The 19,551-nt window shown below is 42.0% G+C and overlaps 1 protein-coding gene across 3 annotated transcripts in view; it reads left to right on the plus strand.

Moving 5' to 3' along the window:
- Positions 1-19,551, plus strand: part of LOC123615988 (1-phosphatidylinositol 4,5-bisphosphate phosphodiesterase eta-1-like) — a 117,672-nt gene that overhangs the window by 15,423 nt on the left and 82,698 nt on the right. For all 3 annotated transcript variants that reach the window (XM_074369190.1, XM_074369185.1, XM_074369197.1), the window contains exon 2: positions 6,212-6,330. In XM_074369190.1, coding sequence (XP_074225291.1) covers positions 6,252-6,330 — 79 coding nt within the window. In that variant the 5' untranslated portion in view covers positions 6,212-6,251. The remainder of the gene's footprint in view (positions 1-6,211; positions 6,331-19,551) is intronic.

A 19,551-nucleotide genomic window follows, 5' to 3' on the forward strand; every position in this document is an offset into this window, starting at 1 on the left:
ACTCTGTCATTAAGTCTTAACAGCGAATGATTGGTATCATATGGACCAGATCTGTGACCACCGTGCGATTAAGCTAGAAACTGGTAACAAAAGATGATTATGAATAATTACAGAAATATGTTTCAAAATGGCCTTTGGATCAAAGAAGAAATTGCAATGGAAAATCAGAACATACTTTTAACTGAATGATAACAAAAATACTATGAGTCAAAACGTGGAGTGGGGGTAAGCAGCTAAAGCATGTAGAAACGCTTCTAGTAGAAAAGAACGCTTAGCAGGGGAGGGTGTAGCTCAGTGGTAGACTGCATGCCTAGCATGCAAGAGGTCCTGGGTTCAGTCCCTAGTATTGCCATTAAAAATAAATAAATAAACCTAATCATCTCCCCCCCACACACAAATAGATAAATAAAGAAGAAGAAAGCTTATATGAGAAAAGAAGAAAGCCTGAAAATATAGCTAGATGTTGAAGTCGGAGAGTTAGAAAAAGATGGAAAATAGGCCCAGAGAAAATAGACGGAAGGAAATAATAGTAATAATTCCATGTTATTCAATGGAGAGGATCAGAAACGATAGTTTGGCTCTGTGTAAAAAAAAAAAAATTAGTAATGTTGATGAACACTTGGTAAGACTGGTTTAAAAAAGAGGAGAGAGGCACAAATAAACAATATTAGGAATGGAATAGCAGATGTAGATGTTACAAAAATAATATTAGGAACTACCTTATGCTAAAATGTTTGAGAGCTTAGAGGGAATGAATACATTTCCAGACAAGTATAACTTACCAAAATTAAATTATAAAAAATAGACTGAATAATTCTATAATTTTTAAAATAAGCCAGTAGTCAGATATTTCTCCATAAAGGAAGGTCTAGGTTTAGGTGGGTTTATGAGCAAGTTCTACCAAGTGCTCAAGGCAGAAACAATTTCAAACTTGCATAAATCCTTCCAGGGGATAGAAATGCATTTTTTGACATTATGATAACCTCAGTCTAAAAATCCTGTCCAGAACAATATGAGAAATGGAAACTATAGACCAGCCTTACCTAGAAATATACATGTAAAAATCATCAAACCAAGCCAAATCCAGCAATATGTTAAAAAGATAATACATTGTGAACAAATGAGATTTATCTCGGGACTGCAGGGTTGATTTAACATTAGAAAATTCATATTAACAGATTAGTGGAGGTATATGTTATCAGTAGATACAGCGAAAGTGTCTTATAATGTTTAATATCAAATTATGCAAAAAGCTGTTCAAAAAATCAGAATAGAAGGGAGTTTTCTTAACATGATAAAGAATATTTACAGATAACCTACAGCAAACATTACAGTGGCAAAATATTAAAAGCATTTCTTTCTTGTTAAGATTGAAATCCATTATTTTAGGCAATATTGCTTTTGACAGTTGATATTATACTCTGTCCTACTTTTTTCTGCATAGCATCATATCATGAGCATTTCCTATGCTCATTTACAAAGTTTGCGAATGCAGTGGTTAATATCTACCCTACATAAGAAATGATGCAGTGAATATTTTTTGTGTATTCATTTCTGTCTGTATCTTTAATTATTTCCTTTTGATGTATTTCCAGCTGCTAAATCACTGAACCAAAAGGTATGAACTCTTTCAAGCACTAGACACATATTACTATATACATGAAACCAGCCCTTTCAAATGAAGCAACCATGTGTCTTTGGAGGGTGATTGTATCTCACTGCTCAACTTAGCTCAGAGCATTTTCAGCTCCTGATCGCTTTAAAGAAAAGAAAACAGACCAGGAACTTGGGGTTTAGTGGTGTCCCCTGTGAGCCTTAAAAAATGAACAAAGTCCCCTTTTATTTCTTTCCCTGTGTGTACATAGCTGGGAGGGGGCTAGCTCTGGAATTAGGCTGTTTGCAGAGCCTTTTAACAACCAGTTTGGCAGTGCTTGGAAACCTGTAGGGAGTGGGGGAGGGAAATTATGATGGGGGAAGGGAGGACAGTGACCTGGCCCGTCTGACCCAGGCCTCTGAACTGCTTTGGAACCTGTTAGTCTAGGCCTTGGCCAGAGGACAGGAGCCATGGTCCCTCTCAGCCCATCCCTGCACTGTGCAATTCTCTTGATTTGTTTGTCTCAAAGTTAGTGCAGAAGTGTGAGAAGAGCAGATGTCCTTGAAATTGCAGCTTTTAACTGGACACTGTTTGAATTCTCAACCTTGAGGGAGACCTTGGTGCAGAAATTCCCAAATGTGTTGTGTCAGAGGTTGTGAGGTGCAGGACACAGTTTGGGGACCTTTTTCCTTGTGTCTTCCTGTTTCTAAGAACTTACTGTTTTACAAATATTACTGTCAGAGCCTATTAATTATGTCTTTTGTGTCTCAGGGAGGCTTAAAGAGAAGGAAATTGGCACTTCTCTGTATGAGTTAAAGGCTATGCTAATGGGAATTAACTCTGTAGCTTCTCAAGGCTATTTTAATTTATAATTAAAGATGAATGGATTGGGATATTAGTGGGGGGCGGGGAGTTGCCCATAGTCCTTGTTAGTGGAATGTGGAATATCAAGGCTGCGAGCTCGGAGAGGGAGAGAGCATCTCACTCACCACCACCCCCTGTTTTGTTCGCAGATGAGGCCGCCCAAGCACAGGGGCGTGAAGAGACAGGAGGCAGTTGAGTTAGAGGGAGACCTGGGCTGCAGCTCAGGCACCTTGACCACTAGTCCTTTTCCCCTTGCCCCTTGATGCCTTACTGCATCCCATGAACTAGTCACTCCTGTTCCAACAACAGGGGGAGTTTATGCACTGCTTTAATCTCTGGCCATAGCCTTCTTCCCTGTTGTTAGCAATTTGGAAAACACATGAGCCCCTCAGACAGTTTTCACAATGGCATCTGGCTCGAAAATTTGGTCCTGGTGTTTCTGAACTTAGTCCAAGTAGCTCACTCAAATTTTATTGCAAAGCAAGTCCCGCCGTTTGATACTCAAAGGACTGACATTTTGCTCAGATCCCCTCCAATGTGTTTACTCCAAAGGCTCCTGCCGAGGGAACAAGGTAAGTATTCTTTGAATAAGTGAGGTTTAGTCAACTCTTCTTCTCCTGTCTCTTCTCCTTCATTGGCCCACAGTGGGGATGGGTTGAGTAGTGGAGGTGGGAAGAATTAATCTTGGTTATCATGAGTAATACAACCGTAGGCTCTTTCTGTAAGGAAGCAGAGTGTCAGGGAGGCTAGAAAGAGTGTAACCCTAGGACTGGGACAGTGGATTTGGAGCCAGAAGTCATGAATTTGCAATCTACTGTTTCCTATTGGCCTCTTTGAACTCATGCTTAATAATGCGTGACTTCCAGGGCTATTGTTAAGGTCTAGACAAGACATGAGTGGGAATATTGTATAACCCATAAAATAGTTTACGAATAATGAATTATTTTTAAGAAAGAATCTAAACTAATGGGAGTGAGAGTGCTGGTTTTTATGGCAGAGGGGTGCCAGAGGAGAATGGGCTGTGGTGGGGAGTAGTCACAGAGGAAGAGGTGGAGACAGTCAGCATGTAGTAGACAAATCCCTGTACTTAAAGATAAAAATGTAAGTACATATGTTCTCTGCCTCCTAAAGTTCTCTTTTAGGACTTTCTTTTTTTTCTTTAGCATAGTGTTAGAACTCTGATTTACATACACGAACTTGAGTAGTTTGTCTTTTATTAAGCTATTCAGGTGGCTTGAACAGTTTTGTAGTGTTCCATGAAACTCACGCTAAAGCAGTGATAGGGATTTGCCTCACAAGTGAAAACAGCTTTGTTGCATGCTTTGGCTTTACTGCACAGCTGTCTCATCCCCTGCTTCATTCAGCCCTTCTAACTTCAGTCATTATCTCCACCTCTAGTATCTCTACATTTTGAAATCATTCGCTCTGATTCTGGAAGCCAGAGTGGACATGTCTCCCTCCAGTCTCTGACTGGAGGGAATCTAGGAAATAGGGCATATAATGGAGCAGTTACTGATGTTTACGGAGGGCCTGTGGTGTGTGCTCAGCTCAGGTCTGGCACTCAGAGGCAGCTTATTGCCTGCCCTGCAGCAGCAAACAGACACCAGGGGAGGTAAGACATGCTAGTAATGAACCAAAATAGGGAGCACGCAGCCTGGAGACCGTACGGTTCAGTTACTCACACCTTTGTGTCTGGCTCAGCCATTTAAACTCAGTTGCCTCTTCTTAAAAACACCTACCCTCAGAGTTTGGAATCCAAAGATAAGGTTTCAAGTCCCATTGCTACTTTTCCTCGAAGCATGAGTGAGTCACTTATTCTGACATCCTCTTCTCTCCTTCTTTCATCTGGTTAAAAGGAATGATCAAATGAGAGTCAGGGATGTGCTTGTGTTTTTTAAATTATATACAAATGCCCTTTATTATTTGATCTTCTGATTCCACTGTCTTCCTTGGATTGGTAATGAACAGAGAGGGCAAAATTATGACACATGAAGCCATAATTATGATCAAGTTAGTAAGGAAAAATTAGCATGAATAGAGTTCTCCTTAATTCCATGTAACCTAAAATAGTTCTAATATAAATCATGAATACACTTTTGTAGGAAATAGTTACTATTGTTAGCACTGAAAATTATTTCCGATTCTTGAGAAAAGGCATTCTTATTAAAAACATGTCTTCAACACTGAATATGTGAATATATGTATAGATAAGTAAATGCACAAACAAGACTGGAATGATACACCCCGAAGTGGTCATTCCAGGAAAGGGACATGAAATGAGAGAAGAAAGAATTTTCTGTTTCTTTTTTTTCTTTTTCAAAGAGAGGATTTTCAATGAAAAAAATTTTGTGATGAATTTTAGTATTTGAGTTTTTTTTTAAATCGATGAGCATATGTATCTATATAACTAAAATGTTTTTTAAAGAAATCTCTGTCATATGCAGTATTGGGTGGGGAAAGAGCAGGGAGGGTTGTCTCCATAGTCATCTGTTTTCTGTCATATTTTAGAGTTGGTTCCCTGGGTGATGTTATCTTAGTGAGATGGGGCTCACCCTCCGCCTGAGGGGATGGGAGCAGGGGCCAGAGTTAGCCGGATGGGGGTAGGGTAAGAAGAAGGGGGAGTCAGGCATGGAGCCAGGGAAAACATCGGGCAGGTTGCAGTTAGAGGAAGGAGGGGTAAGACTTAGGTTTAGGGAATGAAGGGGAAGCTCTGGCAAAAGCTTTAGGAACCTACACCATTTGTGGTTCCATTAGTGAATAGCCCCAGCTCTGGTCATCCACTCTTTTCAGTACCGCCTCCATCCTGGAGTGCCTTTACAAGACTCGAGATTGCTTTCAGAACGTGATGACAAATTGTTTCCCACCTGTGGGTTTTCCTTTGTGCCAGCCTTGCCTGGTTTTGCCTGGCTTTATTCTGTGACCAGAAGAGAAGCTGGAATTCTGAAAAGTTGCTTCAGCCCATTCCCATGAACAAAGGGAGCCTTGTTCCGGGTTATGCACATCAGATTTTGGAGGAGTTGAATTCATCAGCTCAGATCTCTGCTTTTCAAGTCCTTGCTCTGGTTAGCACTGTGCTTCTCTGTCTGTGCAGGGCCAACCCTCACGGAGGAGCAGGCCTGCTCCTGGTTCACTGGGCTCTGGTTACACCAATAAGGTCAGCCCGGGCAGAGGCTGGATGTGGTCCTGGATGGACACCCAAGCTGAAGCCACAAGAGGGTTGTAAGCTTTGTTCCTGTGTGTGCCTTTGCCTACGGCTACATGGATGCCCATACAACTTCTGAGATTTCCATAAAATGATCATGTATGTAGTTCACCAGAGTGGTGCTAACAATGGGAATGACCGGTCACCCTTCTGTTGTCCCATCTACCCTCCTGCAACAGAAATTTCTGAAGAGTTACCAGCACAGACTGGTTTGAGTCCTGGCCGACTGTGGGCGAGGCCTCGAGCACATAAACCAATCCTGAAACTGGTTCCCTGATGGTGGGTTGATCTTTTCCCCCCAGGGCAGTGGTAACTTTGAGCCCTGTAAGGAGCTATTTGAAAAAGCTCTTGCTGTGGTATGTTGTAAATGACCTTTTACTACCTGGGAAGTTTCTGGGGACCTGGGGGGGGGGTCCCGGCTCCTTGTGTGGAGAAGCCGTGAGCCCCGTTTACTGCCCCCTAATGCCCGGAGGCTGATGGCATCCGGTGACCCATGTGGGCGTTTGGCTGCCGTTGGCTTCATCTTGGTCTCATTCTATTTCCCTTGACAGGGCAGTTTGGGTTTGATGCTGCGCCAGGAATCTTCTGACAATGAGTTACTGGAACTTGGAGAAAAAGAACAGCGTGCAGTACCGCAGGCACTTCCTGGTGGACAACAGCCTGTTTCATGGTGAGCTGCATTTTGTCCTCCCGTCCTTAGAGCTTTAATTTTGTTTCTGATAGCACTTTTATCAGCACTCTGGATGCAAATAGGCGATAATTGTTGGGTTGAACCAAGAGCTTGAGTTCACTTGTCGATGAAAAAGTACCCAAGAAGCCCCATGGGACCTGTGTCCCACAGCTGGAAGCAAGCGCCCACCCGGACGACTGTGATGGTGCCATCACCTCCTACCTGGCAAGTTAGTTTGTGTCAGTGCTTTTCCTCTTCCACTGCACCGTTGGCTCCAGTAGTACCCCTTTCTGATGTTTGAAATTTGGGGAGCTAGAGCCATAGGTAGTGTTTGGTTAATATTGGTGGCTCACCAGTCAGGGCTTATTACCAGCATGCTGTGTCCCTTCTGTCAGGCTCTGGATGAAAACAGAGCAGGTCACAGCACTAAACCATACTATCTGGGTGCATTACTGCAGCTGTATATCAGAGAATCATCAATATTAATCATTTCCATGTCAAACTAAGACGAATCGCCTTTACCCTGATGGTGTATTTGTTTTGTGAGGCCATCAGGGATCAGCTCTTGTCAATCCTGATATCAGGATGCCCTTGAGTGAAATTTACTTACGAGTCAGAGATTTATGTGTTGCCAGAATTTTTGGACTAATCTCCATCAAAAGCTGGTGGAATTGTAGAGGGAAGCGAGAGATTTCACAGGGAGTGGAGTGCTGTTTAACAGAATCCTGTAATCTTAGCTGCCTTCGACTTTCTAAGTTTGGTTTTTCTCCCCCAATTTAGAGACAGACTTAATGTTTTTTATTGCTTCAGATTAAGTTTAAGATAACAAACTTAACCCTGTTTACTTTGTTAAGGCACGTTTTGCTGTGTTTTTTCGTGCTCATGATACCTCCTCAGTGTAGGACTTGATTAGTTGGAGGATGGCTTCATTTACAGGTCAAGAAAGGGAAGTTGAAATGAAATGACCAGCCCAAGATGACACAGCCAGTTGTTAATAAGGTCAGATCTAAAATGCCAGCCTCTACCTTTCCGGGCCGGCTCTCTTGGCATTGCAGTGGTGAAGGCCTCTTAGCAAAGGAGACAAAGTGTTGACTTAACACTCTGAGTTCTACTTTGTTTTCCTGTGAATCTCATCTGACAGTGTTTGCTGTGTGGTATCTTCTGTTACAAATTTACTTGTATTAAAAAAGAATAAATGTGATAATCAAAGAAACATAGGAATTAGACAGATCAGCTTTAATTTGCCAAATTTTGTGCGAATTTTGAACAAGGTCAGATGGAGGTGTTTTTAGAATTCATCATTTTAGAATCCCTGTGTCCCGAGATCTCAAAGGCTGTAACAGCTTACAAACAATTTCCTATGTATTCTTATAGTTGTGTTACCACTTAGTGTATCACTGGATTGCAAGTATTTATGCCGAGGGCTTGAAGAACATTGTCCTATTAAATCCTTTCAACACTTTTGCAATTGTTACTATTCATCCTACTTTATGGATGGTTAAACAGAGGCTTGGGGAGGTTGTGAAGTGGTGATGTAAAATCAAACTCACATCTGCTTAACTCCGAAACCCCACTATTTTCTTCCAGGCTCCACCCCCATTTCAGTAGAGAAATTAACACTCTGAGAGGTTTAAGTTCTATTCAGCAGTATTTGCTCTGCTATCAACTAGCAGTGTCTGATCTTTACCAAGTTGTATAATCCTTCAGGATCTGTTTTCTCCTCTGTGAAGTGAGTGTCCTGGACTCAATGATTTTTGAGGTTCTTTCTGGTTCTAGTCTATGAAATTCCATTGAAGTATTTCTGTGAAGCGCAATGACTACGTATTTTGCGAGCTGTCTTGTCACTAAACGTGAGATACACAAGGGGGCAGTAGAATACTTAAAATACGAATTGGTTACTCTTACATTCAAAAGTTACTCTTTTGAGAGGATTTAGAGATATCAAATCTTCCCAAGATTAAAAGTATTAAAGCCAATTAGAATCATGATTATATTCACTTATGACAAAGCAATAGCTTTAAGTCTCTCTGATAGTGTAAGATACCATTTTGGATCTCTGTGCCAAAGGATATGTAATTTGGGAAATTATGATGCTTCTGCTCTTCCTTTTTGTTTACCTCTGCAGAAAATTAATGTCTGTTAAGATAGGAATTTATTTAACTTAATGGAGAGGTGTAAGGAGTTGAGGTATACTTTAAGCCAAGGGAGTGCTAGTGACAATACCTTTGCAGAGGATTTCAGAACGTTTCTGAGAGAGTAGAGGGGACAGGACCCCTCTGCGTCAGAAATGTCAGATTTCTTTTGGAGGACCTTCTTGTCTGCCAGTAACTCTTCTTACATAACCAGATCAATCGAAACAAAAAGAAACAAAACCCCTTACATTAGAAACAGGAAAGAACCATTTCCCCTGCAATATAATAGACTTTTAGAATATGCAGCCTTGAATGGGCAAAATGTGCTAGACTTCGGCAGTATTCCCAGGAGAAAAAAGCTACATTAAAGTGAGGACTAGGTGGGCTTAAGTGGTCAATAAAAGGGTAAAAATAAAAATGTAACATTTGTATACTCTTCAACAGTTCATAAAGCATATTCATTTTCTGAGTATGGGAGAGGTATGTTCTCATTGGAAACAATTTTGAGAATTACCCACACACTCACAACCCGAAGAGAAACACTAATCCTCTGTTTCTGTCCAGTCTCTTACCTACTCTCATCTTCATAGCAATCGTGATGTAGGGATGGAGTATCTGGGAAAGGTCGGCAATGGTGAATGCTGGCCACCAGAAAGGAGCTGCTGGAATTGACTTAATTCTGTGTCAGTGAGGAAGGGACCCCTGTAGGAATTATGATGGGCTGGTTTTGTGTTTCCCACTTGTCTGTCCTTTACCTAGATTTTTAGGGAACCTGTTGAAGTCAAAGGGATTGTGTACCTATCAAAGGAGCCAATTGCTAGAGTTTTTCTCTAGTTGGCTTTGTTCTAATATGTTTTCATAGAGAAAAAAAACTTGGGCTAAGAGTGATTTCTGTAGTATGATCTTTGCTTTAATGGCTTATATTTTCATGAATTATTATTACTTGAAAATTACCTCTACCCTCAGCTCTTTCTCTTGGTTGTCATGAATTGCAGCACTTTTTTCCATCCTAGGACACAGATTCTTATACCAGTGATCAGTGGATTTGCAATTAATACACACTATTTCTAATGCATGTAAGCTTTTTCAAACATTGGAGTTCCTTAGTGTAATATACTTGGAGGTGGGAATTTTTGTTTTCATGTATTGATAGTTATAATTGTGATGTTGGAAAAATTGTTTTCCTGCACGTTATTATGGTATCACCCCACTTTCTGTTGAAATTTATTTCTGTTGTTACCATGTTGCTACATGACTGTTTCTGAATGACTGTCATAAATCTAGACTAGAAATTACAAGTATCTCTCACTATCTAGGGATAAAATTAAGGATAGTTCTTGTATTAAATGTTTATGTAGTATGTGTTTTTAAAAAGTGCCTTCTGTGTACTTTTACTTTGCCTCTTAACAGCCTTCTAAGGAAACTAATCAATTGATTTAATTAAATAATTACTTTCCCCCAGCCTTCCCGTCCTGGCCAGAGGCCTCGTCGGTGGTGTGAGGATAGAAACTGGATGGCCCGTGTGAAGGAAGACAGGGTGGGATGGGATCCTGGAGACTAGCTCTGTCTCCAGCTTTACTGCTCACTCATGTAGCCTTTTGTCACCTAGGGGACCCTCAGTTTCCCTATTTCTCAAATGAGGCTTTTTCCAGATTCCAAAGTTCCCTTCTAGCAGAAATGTGGCAGTCTCTGTGTAGTCCGGCAGGACGTGGGGTGAACTGGAGGGCCCTAAGGCCAGAACGCGGGGTGGGAAGCCTGGCTAGACGGCGACGAGGAGGAGAGAGTCCTGTTTGACTGTAAATTTTGTAGTTACCCTTGCCCTGGCAGAAAGCTCCATTTCTCTTTAGGGGGAGGTGTGTGTGTGCAGGGACCTCCTGAGTCCCTCCTGACCATGCAGAGAGCAGGATCGAGGACTGACAAGGTTTCAGGACAAACGTCATGATATTCCAAAAAGAGGAGTGGAGAAGTTGCCCATCACTGCAATTCCATCCTCGCTGGAAAAAGAAAGAAGAATGCCAGGTCCTGCCTGGTAAATATGAAAGGAGAATGAAATTATGCAGGAGTGAATTTAGGCTAGTTTATTAGCAAGTTATGACTTCAGCAGCCTGCCTGCTGTAGGGGTTTGGGACATTACTAGATTTCTTACTAGAGTGTCATTCCTTTACTGAGTCAAAACCTGGTTTTTCCAGCTGATGATGACTGTATAAACATCCTCTTCTAAGTCCAGGAAAATACCAGTGCACAGAGAATTCCTACTAATGCAATAATAGTCAAGATTTTGTGAGCATCATTAAGATCAAAAGTATTATCTCCTGGATAAGAACACTGCATGGAAAAAATTTCAAAGACAAATTGAGAAAGGGGTGGGGGAGATAGATCTTAAAGGGAGAGAAGATACTTAGGTCATTTAAATGTTATAAGTTATAATAGAACTAATTCTGGAAGCAGCTTTGCCCAGTGGATTTCCACTTGAGCCCCACACTCAAGTCTCCCCACCGTGGCCACCAGGCAGAAAGCATGGAGGGCAGGTGTCTTTTCTGGTCTATGATGTTCAGGTGCATCTTGCAAACATGCCAGAGGTGCAGTGAAGGCTTGGCTAAGGGAGGCAAGGCCTGACCCAGCTGTGGCATCTTGCAGGGGCCACCCTCCTGCAAGGTTGCTTTGGGTGATTTGTTCCCTTTGGGACTAAGTTTCCATGTCAGCCAAGTGATTTGATTTAGGACACATGACCTCTAAACTTCTTTCTAAGTGGTGTAATTTCAAGAAATGCTTGTTTCTCTACTTCCTCTCCTCAGGCTACTTTTAAACAGAGGCTGATTGGGGAGTTTGCTGAGAACTGACTGACCAAAGTGATTTCTGTCCTTCTTCCTTGCCCGAGACAAAGCAGAGCCAGCCATTCAGGCCTTACAAAAGTAGTTGCTTCTGTCTAGTTAGAACACAAACTTTATTGTGAGCTGGTATGAAACAAGCCTACTCTGTACCCTTTTTGGAACATGTGCTTTTCCTTCATCTGTTGAAGATGGAGAAAATTCTCAATGAGAGCCTCAGTGAAATGCTATTTATATTAACATTTAATGTTTTTTTGGGGGGGAGTTGTTGGGGGAGCCTTTCCCCATGATGGGCATTCCATTTGTAACTGGTTTATTGAGTATTCTCAACTTAATGCAGCATATACACAAAAATGTTTTATTTTTTCTCCAATTAATACTTAAAAAAATACTCTTTGCAGTAGCTTGGGCAGATTCTATTACTTTCTGGCTCCTTTTGGTCATTGAGGGTCTAATCTGGCTTAAAATGTTAATCTCAAACTCATTTAAATCCCACCTCCTCCCTTAGCCCAGTGCAGGCCTGACCTGAATGTTGGGGGTTGAGGGTGAGGGTTCATCTGGCTTTGTTATAGTTCTTCCCCTTGAGGAAGAATTCAAGGCCTAGATCTTCAGATTTGGGTACAAGGAAGAGACCGGGGGAAGCAGAGGTCTTTGACCCACATCCTGGCACCTGTTGGTACATCACTGGTGGTGAAATAATTCTCTCTCTGTTTCCACCTTCTGTGGATATTTGGTTTTGCCCCGGCCCCCTCTATCACCACGGGCTCTTCAGAGAGGCCCCCTGTCCCCCTTTGGCCCCACCCATTGTCTGTTTCTAATTCCCTCTGGCTGAGGCATGGCTTCCCTTGCCCTGCAGACTCTTGGGCAACCGCCTGGTCCCCGCCCTTTCTGCCCTTTCTCTTATATCTGTGTTTCTCCATATGGAGTTGTGTCGGCTGCTGCAGGCTGTGGAGGATGGGCTGGGCATGCAGTCGCTCCGTCCTCTTCCCAGACCTGCTGACACAGTCTCTCCGTCTCCTCTCACCTGCCGTGGGGGCTGCTCCCATAAGCCTTAGGAAGTCTCTGAATTACTCTTCAGTAGCTGTTCCCCTGCTCGTCTTTAGGAGTGATTTCAGTCCTCAGAGCACTGCCTACCCCTCCAGGCACCCAGGCTGTACACGTAATAGGGGCTCAGGTACTGGGACATGGAATGGATGGAATCCCACTCTCCTCACCCCTGACAGTTCTGCTTGGGCCCCTCTGGAGCCACTCCAGTCTGGCCCTTGTCCACTAACATTTTGGATTAGAGTGACTTCCTTTCCCCAAAGGTACTGGTGTTCTTTATTGTGCTTGCTTCTTACAAGCTGTGTAGCTGGATTGATTAGAACCAAGCAATTGTCTAGATTTAGAAAAACCCATGGTGAGGTGTCCCAGCCTCTTTTCCCCACTAGGAATCTAACTTGATGGGGGGATTTTGCTGGGTAACTGAACCCACTGTGTTCTGTTTTGTCATGCTTTCTGTGTCGAGGTGATTCACACTTCGTAATGATGGAGGGCATGGACAGATGTGGGTAGAGTGCATTGCAAAAGGGCAAATTGAAGATCTGGACACCTGGGAAGCCCAGGTGGATGAGAAGTTAACAGTGTTCAGTCTTTGAAGGTCTAGCTTTAGTTGTTGTCTGAAACAAGCCTATTGTGTTAAGTGATATCCTTGGCTGGCCTTTCCCAGTAGACTCTCAAATTCTCTTAAACCTGTGGCCACTGGGAGTCCAGCCAAGCAGAAAGGTCCTTGATTGTGTTCTTTTATGCTTGGGAACACCAGTTTTCTAATTACTGAATTAGAAAGAAGAAATATAACTAATAAACAGTCAACTTCTTCAGATTTGTAGACTTCTCACATTTTAAGTGGTTACTTATGAGAATTATATCCCCTCAGACATGTTACAAATTTAAGCCTTTGTTCTTTAAGCTGCATTTCCATAATTATAATTAATTTTCCTCTGCTGTCTCATTTTCCCAATTGTCTTTTCTACTGTGTGCCTAAAGTATGCACAGAGATGGGTGGGAGAATGAAATGTCTTTCCACGGGTGGATTCGGGGTTCTTTCAGGGCAGTATAATTATTTAATTTAGTTATACAAAAGATCCAGATTTTTTCATTGGACCACAGTAATAATTATTAGTGATTGTTATTTATAATCACAAAACCCTCCTGTCTCCCATCTATCAAAACAAAGATTAGAAATTCCAGTTTGTTCCTTTATACTGTGTACATGAAAAGTCATCCCCCAAAACCTGCCATAGTTTATATTTTCTTAGGGCTTATTTCTCTCAGCAAGTATGTTTGGGGTTAGCACATGTGCAAACTGTGGGTTTCAAAGGAATGTTCAGATTTTTTGTTTTTTGTTTATTTGAAGCCTATAGCCCAGTGTGGGTGTTTCACCCACTCCCACAGCTTCAACTCGCATCTGTACACCAGTAACTCCCAACAGTGTGTTCCTGGCTTAGCACATCCCTCTTTGCGCCGTACCCAGGTGCGCATCCTCCTCCCCGCAGCTATGCAGAGGCCCCCAGGTCTTCACACTCACTCCCTTTTCCCTCAGTGCCTGGCTGCCTCACCAGCCTTGTTTTGTGCCTTCCCTCCCTCTTGGCACCACAGCTACACTGACCTTCACATTCCTTTCCCACAAAACTGACCCCTTCTTTGCTTAGCCAGCTGCCACCTCATCCTTCAGATCCCAGAGTAAGGGCCCCCTCTGCAGAGAAACTGATTCTGACTTCCCAGATCTGGTCAGCCCCCCTTTTAGACTCTTCTCTCATCCTGCATCACTGCCTTGTGGTATGATCACTGTTGCCATAAAACAGTTTCGTGAGAACCAGTTTAGTTTCTGCCCTCCTCATACTTCTGAGTTCCAGGGGAGCAGAGACTGTTCCGACTTCCATCTCCAGTACCTCGATGAGTGCATTGCATACAGTAGGTGCTCGTTAAAACATGGCAATTAACAGGGGAGAGAAGCACCACCTACTGTTGCATTACTTTTGCACTCTCTCCAGTCTAGCCTTTCATCCTGGTGCTTGGAAGGCATCGCTCTCTGGCTGCAGACTGTCTTCTTTCCCTCACCCATGCTTTTGCCTTGGATAACAAAAGCATACGTATAAACTGTGCCATGCTGAGACTGAGAAGGGAAAGGCCGCTCTGCTGAGCATCCTAGTGTGCTTTAGAAAAGACGACTGCAAATGGAGAATGCCTCTAAATGGGAAGGGGCGAAGCCGTGTCTTTAAAAGAATTTCTTAGACTTTCTGAATTCATTTAATAATACTTTCCAGAATTTCCATGTTGGTTATATATGTGTTTATTTTATTCGACTCTGAATTTCCATGTTGGTTATATATGTGTTTATTTTATTCGACTCTGAAAATGGAGGTTTTGTCTGTTAAAATAACACTGTTATTAAAAGCTGTTTAATTGAAGTTATTTTGCATACTATTAATATTCTCTGCTGCTTGGGTCTGAAAATCTCCAGGCACAGGAGTGAGTGTTGTCTGTGGGATAATTCTTGCCCTGGGGGGTCAGAGTAGACCTGCACCAAAACAAAAGCACCAGTTTTGTCAGTAAGAGGAGGGAAGGAGGCCTGGGGGTACGCGAGGAGAATAATTTAACAGCATAGAGCTTGTTTAAAAGTTAAGAAGATGCATTTTTATTTCAGATTTACGGAGAAGAAAAATGGTTGGCATTAAGGCCTTTCATCTAAGAAACTAAAACACCATGAGAGTACAGTTCTGACTTCTAGGTAGCAAAGTTACTACGAGAATAACACCTATTTGGGAGGATAAATGTAGAACCTGTGAACACATTTTTTTTGGTCCAAAATTGTTTTGTCCATATTCGTCTCTTGGTCAGAATATGTGACTGACATATAACAGTGTTCTCAGAACTTGTATTTAAATGTAGAAGATGGTGACTTATCCCCAATTAAAATGGAGAAGAGGAAACATATTTATTATTTAGTGTCTTATTTTTATTCCTTGGCAACTTGAAGTTGAATATCAATGCATATCCACAGATGACCACTTTTTTTGAAATTATACCAGTGTCAGAATTTCAAGGTATTGTGCTTTTAAACCAGCAGAAGCTTATCTCTAGAGACTTGTATTAATTACCTCTTTAAGCCAGTGGCTCCCAGCCTTGGCTGCACATTGGAATCACCTGAGGATATTAAAAAAAACCCAAAAAACCCCAGCAAACTGTTGCTTGGGTCCCAGCCCAGAGGTTCTGATTAATTGATTTGGGGTATGGCCAGAGCCTCGGGGAATTTTTGGAACTCTGCACATAATTCCAGTGGGCAGCCAGTTATATTCTGGTGGGTTAAGAACCCCAGACTTAAGGTGGAAAATACTTTCTCAATGGAACTGTAGAATTCATGAATTTGATAATGGTTATTTTCTGTGATGATAGCCAATTTTATACTGAAGGTATGGGAAGGGGGGACATCTCAAAAGAATATGGATATAAGTATGTGTTTGAATATGGAAGCAGAAAATGTAGAGTCATTTACACTTGGGATTTTGTAGATGCGCATTTTTTGTAAAATTCTTTTTTTCACTTAATTGAGCACAATACAGGCTTACTGTTGAAAAGTTGGAGAGTACAGAAAAGACTAAAGAAATAATCTATAATCTCAATATGTGTTAAGCCTGCACTTCCTTAAGGTGATTTAAAACCCAAAGACTAAAGATTGATTCTCACCTCTGGTTATACATTAGAACCTGCTGGGGTGCTTCAAAAGTACCGTAAGTTGGGTCCTATGCTATCCTAGTTAAATCATCTCTGCAGGATGGGGCTGGCATCCTGGGGTCTTCATTCTTTCATTCCTTATATCAATATCTTTGTATTTGTTTAACTTCAAGTGATTTTGTTGCACTGTGAAGGGGTGAGAGTCACTGGACTGAAGTTGTAGATTTACTAAAATATTGATCTGGGTTAGTGAACTAAATCAGGTATTAATTTACTGATTTGGTATCTTTTGTAATTATTCACTAGTTTGGGCAAATGTGCTACATGAAACTCTTGGTTTTATACAGAGGAGTGGGGAGGGGCAGGTGATATGCTCACCTTCATATGGTCTTTTTTTTCACTAACAGATTTATTTCATATTCCTTCTAATAATCATTGCTTTCTTAGTGCCCTTAAAGTGTGATTTGTCCAAGCTTGACAGCTGATACATCTGTTTCGTGATGCAAATAGATACCTTTGAGCATTAACTGATCTCACAAGGTTTTCCATGGCCTCCTGATGGTAAGTAGAATTACTCTGGGAAGGCTATTAACAGTGAGCAGCAGAGAATGTATTAAGTGTTTTATTTTGACTCATCCATAATGAGGACTCCACTGTTCACAACAGGATAATTGAAAGGACTGATGCAGAAATAAATAGGAAGCACAGGAACTGGGAGAACAGTACCACTGTTTGGAGTGCGTCAGATGAATCTCGAGTATTATTAGACTTGTGCTTGTCTGTCTACCCTGGAAAACTAAGGGCTACCTAGAGGCTTAGAGAAGTGCACACATTTTATTGTGGAAGGCAAACTTTGTCAGTCCCTGTAGACATCTGTTCTACCCCCAACACCTAACATGTGAGAAAACTGTTGCTCAGGGTCCCAACATTCTTCCTTCAAGTGCAGAGTTGTGAGGGAGAAATCTTGTTTTCTCAGATCGCTCTCGTTTTGCGTGATGGTACCTTCTTTGCACATTCGAGTGGTAAGGGGGACACAGGAATTTGGAGCAGATGTTAAGATAACTAATTTTAGCCCTTGTCAGGACGAATCGGTGGATTCTGTATTCGAATATTCTTGGGGCGCCATCAGGAAATGTTAGGGCTGATGCTGAAAGAAGGTGGTCATTAGAACTGGTGATGCTGTTTGCTTTACCATTGTTATCCCTTTTAAGGCTTTCAGCAGGACAGTTTGACAGGTGAAACTCAGAGAGGTAAACACTTTGCCACAAACTACATCGTTAGATGATGGTGTTCAAAGCCAGGTTTGTCAGACTCTGAAATCCAGAGTTTTTTCGCTATTGTGACACAATGGTGTGTCACACACAGTTTTCTCTTTTAAAGCAACTGGGAATTGGGGGTGGGTGATGGATTTAAGTGTTTTAAAAGAGCTTCCAGACCTTTTAGAGGGCACTGGAGGACTCCAAGAGACACCATGGTGTCTCAGGCTGTCCTCAGGCTGAGAAGGGGGCTTAGGGAACTGGGGTGGGGGCCGAGAGCTGGTATCTGCTGGGGTGGTCCCTGGGAGCTTGTTAGAAATGCGGTCTCACAGCTCCACCTGGGTCCTACTGAATTGGCATGTGCATTTTCACAAGATCCCCAGGTGATGGCGCAATAAAGGGTGAGCAGCATGGCTCTTACAGAACCACAGGGCTTGGGTGTGAGTCCTCAGCAGTGAGGGATCAGTCCTTTTTCTTCAGGAAACAGGTGGGAGAGGAATGAGTTACAGGGAAGGGAATAACTCCCACCAACCAGCACATTTAGAGGATGGAGGCTTGTATGTGCGGGGCAGCTAATGGCAAAGACCTCAGACGTCCCAATGCTCAGATTCCTGACTAGGATTCTTGAAGGCAACAAATGCCCAGGTAATTTTCTATGTAGAATGGGCTTTAAAACGTGAGCCTCTAGAAGACAGCTTTCCTAGAAGATCAGGTTAAGGATATAAGCAACACCCTGGTCCACAGTGATGCATGGCATAGCAGCACTAGGAAGGACTTGAGATGCCACCTGGTTGGGGAATTCTGACCAGAACCTGTAGTCGGGCTTCAGGACATTGTGAAATCTCAAAAACATAATTCCAAACACTATGTGTACATGCATATACTTTGGGCATCCCCCTCTTATGAACAAAGTCCTCAGCTTTCATCATATTTCAAAGTAATCTGTTACTTCTTGCCCCTTCTGAACCATATAAACCTCTGACTAAAGCCACTCTCCTTTAATAGATGAGAAGGCATATTCATATTCATACCAACCAGCTAGTAGCAGGGTTAATTCTAAAAGCCAACATTCTGCCATTCCTACTCAACTGGCCTTTATGATCTGAGCTGAGTATTATGAAAGGTTAAGTGGATTTTCTGTGGAATAAAGCTCAAATCTCTGCATTTTCTGATTATTGGAAATGGTTACAGCTTTATTGTATTGGAATATTGTGACAAAAAAGCAGTTTTACAAGAAAATATAGCAAAGCCTCTGCGTGTTGGCCAGGTGAGTGCCAAGTGTTCATTGCAGAGCTGCCGGAGGGCTGGGGATCCTGAGTGTCACCCTGGTTTCTCCATCACCGAGGGCAGCGGGGCTCTGTAAGACAGGGCTCTCCCCACCTGGTGGCACCCAAATGACTTTTTTGTGTCTTCATGGCCAATAAATGGTTATTAACTCTCCATGGGGAACCAGGTGCTGAACTTGACAAATAGATTAACGTAATCTATGTAGCATTTAGATCAAATGATGATTTCACTATCTGGTAACTTACTGTCTGGTAAGGTGTTGACTCCATGATTCCAAAGGACACTTAGAACATTTGTCATTTCTCAGGGTGAAACTTTTAAAGCTGCTGCTCTGCAAAACCACAGATGAATAGCCTTTAGCTGTGGAAGTTAACTCTTTAAAGCGGTCCCTCTTTGCGTCTACCGAGAAATAGTAAGAGTGTCTAGATCTTTGTGAATTATGTCAGTGGCAGGAGAATAGTGGTTTTTCAAGGACAAATACTCAATCTCAGTGTCTCAACTCGCAGCCTGTGATTAAGACCGTCTTTCATAGATGTGTGCACCTGTTTTAGCTCCCGAGAACCCGTCTGGAAAATAATACTCTCATTTGCCTCTTGCTTTGATCCTTTTGATAGTTTTTGATCCCCTTTCCCTTACCATTTCTCCTAAATTATGTAAATCTGTGTTGATGTGTCCTATCTGGCAACTGTAGGTACCATGTTTCTGATACCAGTAATACAAGATTTTTTTCTTGGCTAGATAATAAGTTTTGCATAAATCACAGTCCTAAATTATTTCTAAATTAGATTAACTTATATAAGATGCTAAAATGTTACTGGTTTCCTATTTGATCATCTTTAGTATTCAAGAAGGAGCAATTCTTTCCTCTTTTCTCCAAGGTCTTTAACAAAATTAGCCTTTGTAACCATCTTTGTGCTAGCGGACTGTGAAGGAGGGGGGCTGATGAAGCAGAAAATTAAAATATATTTGATGTTATAATTTTAATACTAATCATTAATCTGTACT

This window comes from Camelus bactrianus, chromosome 1 (genome assembly GCF_048773025.1).
Source record: "Camelus bactrianus isolate YW-2024 breed Bactrian camel chromosome 1, ASM4877302v1, whole genome shotgun sequence".
Classification (NCBI taxonomy): domain Eukaryota; kingdom Metazoa; phylum Chordata; class Mammalia; order Artiodactyla; family Camelidae; genus Camelus; species Camelus bactrianus.